This window comes from Maylandia zebra, linkage group LG1, assembly GCF_041146795.1.
Source record: "Maylandia zebra isolate NMK-2024a linkage group LG1, Mzebra_GT3a, whole genome shotgun sequence".
In the NCBI taxonomy this organism is placed as follows: Eukaryota; Metazoa; Chordata; class Actinopteri; order Cichliformes; family Cichlidae; genus Maylandia; species Maylandia zebra.
The window spans coordinates 1,599,031-1,607,453 of NC_135167.1; the positions used below are offsets into that span (position 1 = coordinate 1,599,031).

General features: G+C 49.2%; 1 protein-coding gene across 2 annotated transcripts in view; it reads right to left on the reverse strand.

The window, feature by feature from the left end:
- Positions 1–511: 511 nt before the first annotated feature.
- ccdc102a (coiled-coil domain containing 102A) overlaps positions 512–8,423 on the reverse strand; it is a 51,565-nt gene continuing 43,653 nt past the window's right edge. For both annotated transcript variants that reach the window (XM_076883378.1, XM_076883399.1), the window contains exons 8-10: positions 6,028–6,198; positions 5,203–5,306; positions 512–3,450 (exon numbers count right to left, since the gene is read on the reverse strand). In XM_076883378.1, the coding sequence (XP_076739493.1) occupies positions 3,318–3,450; positions 5,203–5,306; positions 6,028–6,198 (408 nt within the window). In that variant the 3' untranslated portion in view covers positions 512–3,317. The remainder of the gene's footprint in view (positions 3,451–5,202; positions 5,307–6,027; positions 6,199–8,423) is intronic.

Sequence of the window (8,423 nt, forward strand, 5' to 3'; positions counted from 1 at the left end):
TCATGAAGATGTTATGATGATATTCACAGAAACTGAAAAAAGTTTATTATGGAAAAAAATGGAGGCGGAAACTAAACTGTACAAAAGGAACAATAGTTTGCAACGTTGTTAGCAATGGTCGCAGTCAACACATGGTTACCATGACAACTTTAACACAGACGACTTGTTTGGTATGAGGCCACGGACGGAGGAACCAGGAGGACAGGAAGTCGGACACAGGAACGGAACAGAAATGTGCGCTCATTTCAAAATAAAAGACCCCCAATCACTCCTAAATGCTGCTGCTGAAAGCTCCGTCACAGACGGGTGTGCTGCTGACGACCTTTCACGGTGCTCGTTCGTGTCCTGTGCAGAACTTGCCCTCGACCCTGCTAACTTCTGTCACATTAGTGCCCGTGTGGAGCTAAAGCCGAGGCTGCTTTACGGAGTTCTGCAATAAAGGCGGTGATTACTGTGACCCACTCATGAATAAATCACAGCGCACACAGAGGAAAAACACACGGGACTCGTGTTCGTATGTACAGCTGACATTTATAGAGCTAATAGAAAACACGGTGGTACAGATCATTTATAAAAACTAAACCAGAACAACATAAATAGCAGGAATACAGAATCCTGGTCAGTACAAATGTCTTGGTCCCCTTCCAGCATCAGAGTCGAGGCAGAGTGAAGGCGAGGCTGGTGGAAGATGAACGGATGAATGGTTTATTGCTGTCACAGCGGCATCGTGTGACTGTTTCATGAGTGGATCTTTCTGAAGTGTTTGGTTCTCAGATCGCATCCTCAGAGCTTCCCATCCTCCCTCACAACATCTGGACACTCGACATGAAAATGCTAAATACTGCATCGTTACAGGAAGCTTCAGCTCCCAGACTGTGACGTCTCAGGGACGTTTCACCTCAAAATCCAGAGCACCCCCTCCTGTTGTTAGTGCAGTGTCAGAAACACTCATTGGGAATGCTTTTTTTGCAGCTACCTACGGTGGCCCTGAAAGGCCAAACGGACTGCAACTTAAGAAAACACCAGCAAGAAGAAAAACGCTGCAAAAGCAAACAAAACACAACGGAAATAGGAAAAAAACAAGGGAAGTGTTTCTGGGGAGACAATAACCTGATGGACCAGTTTTGGGAACCAAAACATGCTCGGTAAGTGTGTTTTAATCTCACGATTCATACGCACGATGGCACGGTGGTTAGCACTGTTGCCTGAGTTCAATTCCACCATCAGGTCGGGGTCTTTCTGTGTTTGCATGTTCTCCCCGTGTTTGCGTGGGTTCCCTCCGGGTACTCCGGCTTCCTCCCACCGTCCAAAGACATGCAGCTTGTGGGGATAGGTTAATTGAAAAATTGCCACTAGGTGTGAATGCAGGAGTGAATGTGAGCGCGACTGGTTGCCTGTCCCTGTGTGTGAGCCCTGCGACAGAATGGCGACCTGTCCAGGGTGGACCTTGCCACTCGCCCTGTGACAGCTGCGATTGGCTCCAGCGCCCCTGAAAAGGAGAAGCAGAAGGATGGATTCATATGATACTGATGACAGATTCTTAGGCTAACACACTTATCTCTCCTGTTTTCTTTCCTCACAAAACCGATAGATCCTCCACATCTTTGAAGAGTCTCCCAGCACGATTCTTAGCATATTTTGGTTCCTGCAACTGGTCCGTCGGGTTATTGTCTCCCCAGAAACACTTCCCTTGTGCTTTTGAAAACGTGTTTTTTCCTATTTCTGTTGTGTTTTGTGTGCTTTTGCAGCGTCTCTCAGGGCCACCGTAGGTATCTCACCCACTTACTTAAAAACAAAGAAAACACACACCCTGCAGTTTCATTTAGGGACTACTTTCTTCCCACCGTCTACATCCGCTAAAGCAAAGAAGCGCGCAGCGAGCTGACGTCACAGATCGGCCGACCTGTTCGCACTCCAGGGCGTCAAATTGTGCCGTCAGCGATGCAGCTGCAGCAGGATGTGACACTCTGAGGTAAGAAGGCTCAGGTGGATGCACACTGACATGGTTGGTGGAGGCAGTTTGGTGGAAAAGAAGGGTTAGGATGGAGCCTCCTCCACGAAACCGCTCACAGAGGATTTGGTTTGTGGATGTTTTCTAGCATGACACTGAGAACTCACAGGAAGCCTACACAGGTGGATCAACAGGAGACAGGTGCATTTGATTTGGGGAACACCTGAACTCCAGGTGAGAGGCTGATCCCAGGTGTACCCTGGGCTAATGCTAGTGTTAGTGATTATCTCCCTGGAAGCGAGCAGAAAGCAGCTCAGGTTAAATAAAAGCAGACACACAGCCGGAGCTACAGGTGCTCCTGCTCCAAACACTCTGACTCCGCCCTGCCACGCCTCTCTCGCTGACTCCTCCCTCTTTTCCTCACACACTTTAAGCTCCACTCAGCTTCAGTCCTGCTGAGAACACATTATAGTAAACATTACACAGCTCAGCGGGTGTTCTGAATATCTGCTGTTGGCGGGACTTCTTCCTGCAGCCTGGCCCCGCCCACTCCCTTACAGAGACTTAAATCGCTCCGAGTGGCCTCAGAAGGGGAGCAGAGGAAAGCGGACGCCTTACACCTGTAAGCCTGTGATCCCTGCAGGTGTACAGGTGCACAGCGTCATGTCGTGACATCGCCGCGTGGAGCAGCGTCACACTCCTCAGCCACCTGTTTCCTGCGTGTGAATGCTGCGTTCGAGTGATCTCAGCGAGGCCCGTGAACTTTAAACACTTTGGTATTTGGCAGAAAAACTCAAATTCAGAAACACTGCATAAAATAATTTTTTTGAACTCTTCGAACCTCAGACTTTGTTCCCTCTGGGCGGAGTTCTAATACTGCAGATGTGAATACAGCATCACAGCTGGAGCAGCTGTGATGCTCGTGACGATGGTGTGAGGTAAGAATGAGCGAGGACGTGGAAAGGATAAAAACATGTCGGCTTGTCCTGCAGTTCGGTCTGAGTTAAGTTCTTTTAATGAGGATCAGACGATCCGGACTTCCTGTTCATGCCTGTCACACTCCGGCTGGGCTTCATCCTGCTGTGTGTGTGTGTGTGTGCGTGTGTGTGTTTGCAAGGAGAACGTCTGTTGTTGAAACTTCTTTGTTCTGCTAAATGATGATTGGTTGAAGACACCGTCACCTGTCGCTGCAGGCGCATGCACAGGTGCGCTGTAAAGCTGATTCATGTTGCTCGCTGGGGGCTGATTTGCTTTGTGTTGCCAAACATCAGCTTTCAGCCGAGAGCGACAATCTTCAACATCATCACGCGACTGCTGATGTTGGTGTGTGTGTGTGTGTGTGTGTGCGTGCAGGTGTGTGTGTGTGTCATGGGATCTGGAGCTGCAGTTCCTCGTCTTCCTCGTCCACATCACTGCTGGGACCGTCGGGGTTCTCAGGACCAAAGCGAGCCGATCGCATCTTCCCGAAGAGGCCGGGACTCTGCTGCTGCCGCCGCAGTCTGACAGGAAGACAGAAAGAGGGTTAAAATAACGTCCGCTCACTTCAGTCAAATGGGCTCAGCGACCTCGGGAAAAGTGTTTCCAGACACTGCCTGAAATCAGTCGGCGGGCGAGTCACCAAAAAAACAGACTTTAACATGCTAAAGTGCTAAAAACCTGCAGTTCCTCTGAAGGCCAGCAGGGGCAGCAGCGAGTCAGTCCCCATAGACTCCCATGTTAAAGCTTTCCAGCAGAAATAACCATGTTTACAGCCTGATACACAAACTGATTGGCCTCTACAGATAATATCCTCCTTCGTAACACCTGCAGAGACGAGGATGTTTGAGCTGTATTAAGTCGACACAGTTCCTGAGCTCACAGACTTCTATCCAATCAGACTTCAGAGGCACCGCCCCCTGCTGGACGGCAGACAGGCCGCAGGCTTCAGATGCTTTGCAGACCCGGTGTACGACGACACGGCACGCTGTGAGCAGCACAGACAGTCGAGCAGCCGCCGACAAACTGAATGAAAGCACGAAGAGAAGCGGCGCCCTCGACAAAAACCCAAAACACAAAGATTGTGTCAGCCTCCTCAAGCTGTTGCCATGCCGACATGCCTGTCATTCCGCGACATCAGCAGAAGCATGAGAGAGAGCGAGATCCCTGTTACTACGGCAACCTGTGACCGGTAGCTCAGTGATTGGCTGCTGGGTGCTGGAGCAACAGCGTGGAGAAAATGGGAGAGAGAGAGCATAGAGGAGAGGAAGAGAGAGCGGAGGACTGTGCAAAGCTGATAGAGCTGAGTGACACACGCGCACACACACACACACGCGCACACACGCGCACACACACACACACACGCGCACACACACACACGCGCACACACACACACACACACACGCACGCGCACACACACACACACGCACGCGCACACACACACACACGCACGCACACACACACACACACGCACGCACACACACACACACACACACACACACACACGCACGCACACACACACACACACGCACACACACACGCGCACACACACACACACACGCGCACACACACACACACACGCGCACACACACACACACACACACACACGCACACACACACGCGCACACACACACACACACGCGCACACACACACACACACGCGCACACACACACACGCTCCTGAAGGTGTGTTTTGAGTAAGAGCCTGCAGAGCTTTTCAGGAGTGTGAGAAGTGTTATAAACATGCCGACACTCTAGCTGAGCGTAAGTGTTTGTATCAGAAACAGGACAGACTGAGCTGAGCTGTGGGAGCTGTGGGCTGGCAGGAAGGAACAGAAGACTATCTCAAAGATGGATGTTGTCCATGTTGTCAGAAGCGAGATGCTTCCATGAACTGCTGATTTCTCCATCCTGGCATTCCAACATTAGCAGCTTTCAGCGCTGGCTTAATTTTTCAGGCCCAGATGTTGTCGCTTGGATAAAACTACAAGTCCTAAAAACTACAACTCCCCTACTGCCACAGGGCAATGTTAACAAGTTGTTTACAAGCCCAGCATCAGGTTTACGAGAACCAAATTTGCTACAATGTTTTTCATCAAAACTTGTAAATCAAAAGTTTTAAGAAATGTTTCTAACATTTTAGCGATATGAGTCATAAATGTCCCGCCGCCGTCGGCTTCACGTTTGTCAAGTCTGCTTCAGCAAAGAGTGACTGAGTTCATATCACAACAGGAAATGAGACAAAGGTGTAGGACACCGGGTGCAAAAAGTCTTACCTCGACTGTAAGTGTTCCAGCTGCACCTGCAGGTTCTCCGTCTGCTCCACCTGCTCATCCAGAGACCTCTGCAGCTTCCGGGTCTGATTTTGAGACTCATCCAGCTGGAAACGCAAAAAATGCAGACGCATAAATCCCGCTTCAGACTGCACGATATCAGCCAGACGGCGCAACTCAAACACGAGACGCTGCTGTGGCGCCGAAACACAGCGGTCGATGCTGTGGCAGCTAGCATGCTTCCATCCAGAGCCAAGGAATATTCTCCACACAGACAGCTTCAAAATGAATATTTAACACTTTAAATACACCAGACTTTGTATCACCTCAAATTGTCCTGAAAATATTAAGAGAAAAAACCCCACCTAGTCACAGAAGTATTTATCGGCCAGCTGTTCGATTAATTCAATCGGTCAGAACGGAGGTTCATAAAGTTTTGAACTGGCTGCTGGTTTGTCTGACGCTGCCTGGAATAACTAACAAAATCTGTTTGTAGGTGTCAGCTCTGATGGTAGCTGATTGGTTTGGCCAGTTGTCTGGTTGTTTGTATTGTTAGTCTGCTGCTTGCTTGTCATTTGCTGGCGGGTCGGTTGGTTTGGAGGAAGGAGGGCCAGTTTTTAACTGGCTGCATGATTTGGTTAGTTGGTCACATGACTGGCTGGTTTGTTTGTGTGTTGGTTGTTTTTTCAGGAATGACTGGTTCAGATCTGATCTGGTCAGTCGGTTGGTCGTTTGGAATGAGTCATGGAGATGTGGGCGGGGTCACAAGCAGATGAGATCAACCATAATCTGTGACCCAGCCGTATACCTGCGTAGCCGTGTTCCTACCTCATCCTCAGCCTGTCCCAGTTCTTTCTTAAGCTCCTCGACCCTCAGTCGTAACTTTTTGACTTCGGCCTCGTGGCTCTCGACCCTCCGGTTGGCGTGGGCGAGCTCTGCCGTCTTCTCCTGGAACTGCTTCTTTAGCTTAGCGTGAATGTGACGAAGGTCGGCCAGCTCCTGAGGACAGAGAAAGAGTTCAGACGCTGGCGTTTCCACCTCAGATTCTCACAGCTGATTAACCACGATCAGGAACGCCTTCACTCACTGATCACCCAGGAAATGGCTGACATGCGTTTTTGTTAATGGAAAAGCGACATTAGAGCAACGGTTGGATTTTTTTCTTGTTTTGTGGTTGTTGGCATATTTCATGACATCCGGTCAGATGACCTCTGGCTAAATGCTAACGTTAAATGCTTCAACGTTTAAAAATAATCTGTGAGTTCTGAGTGTTTGAATAACAGACGCACCTTTACATGAACACGTCAGGAGCCTTGTGCTCTTGCGTGAGGATTATATGAAACTGACAGATGAAGCACTTTGAAGCGTGCACTTCCTTATCGTGTGCTGCACGCCGCAGACTTCAGCTTTCTAAAGCAGCTGCAGGCAGAAGCGACCGCAGCCTCTCTGAGGAGCATCGGAACGTGAAACCGTGTCTTCACGAGGGTGTAATTACAGGTAGTTGTGGTCACAGTCGGGTTTAGCACAACAAAAGCTCCATTTGACTGGTTTGCACTTGGAGCTAATGGCAGGATTAATAATGCACCACTGTGTGCCCCCCCCCGCAGCCTAATGGCTCCCCAGACAGCAGGAAGCTTTTCTGAACTTGCGATGGACAGAAACGAGACGCATACAGTGATAATAAAAGCCGGGGAGTGGGAACATCCTTATTTATCTACATCTGTACTTCTGATCCATCTCTCAGCGTTATCAGGTATTACATTTTTCTCTTATTACTAACTTCGATCTCCTCTATGTCCTCAGTGAGACGGCGCACGGACAGCAGTTTGATTGGAGGAGGAATTCAGGTCCAATCTGTTGTTCAAATAACGACAAATTCCTTCAGACTCTGCACACACACCTCCTCCCCTCCCCCCTCAGTCAGTATTTAAATGATGAATGGTGCACAAATACAAGTGCAAGCTCAGAGCCAGATCAAACAAAGAGAACGGATGATTAAAAGAGGGGGTGGGGTCTGGAGAGGAGGGAATGAGGAAGATGAAGAGTGGAGGGTGGTGACTGGAGAGGTGGTGTTTCACAGGTGAAGCATTAGAACAAAGACCAGTGCAGCCTGTCTGCGAGACAGTAGGACGAGGCAGAAGTCCAGGAGGTCAGAAACATGTCTGACATGACTGCTCTGCTTTGGCGAGCTCCTTACTGGTAACGTCTTTAAAAAGGGGCAACACAGTGCTTGCTTAGATGACACACTGCATATTTTCTTGGATTATTTTACCAGCAAAAACATTTCTGGAAGTGTTTAAACCCACAAATGATCTTTTCCATCCTCTCAAAGTCAGAAGGTTGGACGTCTGGAGTAAAGAGTTTGACGCTTCACATCTGCTTGTTTGGTCCTCCAACATAAATACGTCAGTAGATCTGTGAACACGTCCCAGTCAGGGACAGTCATCCTGGGAAACACCGGAGCTCAGCCACGCTCGAGCCGTGACGATGCTTCATGTGTTAGTCTAAAAAACAGTAGCGCCTGTTTATGGATTATCATAAACTTTTCTGTGATAAACACCTGTGGGATAATCCCAGTGGATCTGTACCACAGGAACCACGGCAATGCTAACTGACCCTCCCAGAGCAGCTTTGCATGATTCACAGTCCAAAATAATCCTTCTGTACCTGATCCTCTGCGCAGCCCCTCAGTTCATCCTCCATCTGAAACCAGCTGTTTTAGCTCCTCCCGTTTTAAGACAACTTTCTTTTGATTGGTTGCCCCTCATAAACATGTTTGAGCAGTTGGTGGGTGGGGTTTCTACCCCCTCTCGGCGCCATCATCTGGATCCAAGGGTAGAAAAAACTGATAAACAGTGTATTTAGATTAATCTGAGTTTCTGGCTCGCAGAGATTACTGCACATACAGCGAGCTCATTATTAGAAAGGTTGGACATGTTATCATCCAACACAGGAACAGGTCCGCTCGATCAGCTACAGATCAGTCTACAGCTGTCACTGTAACATTTAATGTCATGTAACCCCAGCTGTGCAGGGGTCACGCGGGCCTATAACCAGCTACCACCAGACATGAGATGGGTGTGGTCTCTGGCTCTGCTGCAATGGAGGGGTGGTACAATAAGCACATGGGGCGGTGCCGCGAGGTCGGAGGCGACAGGTGCCACTAATGAACTCTGCCCTTTTTCAGTGTCTGGGGTCGGGAAGGAGTGGTTTGTGTGGTGTGG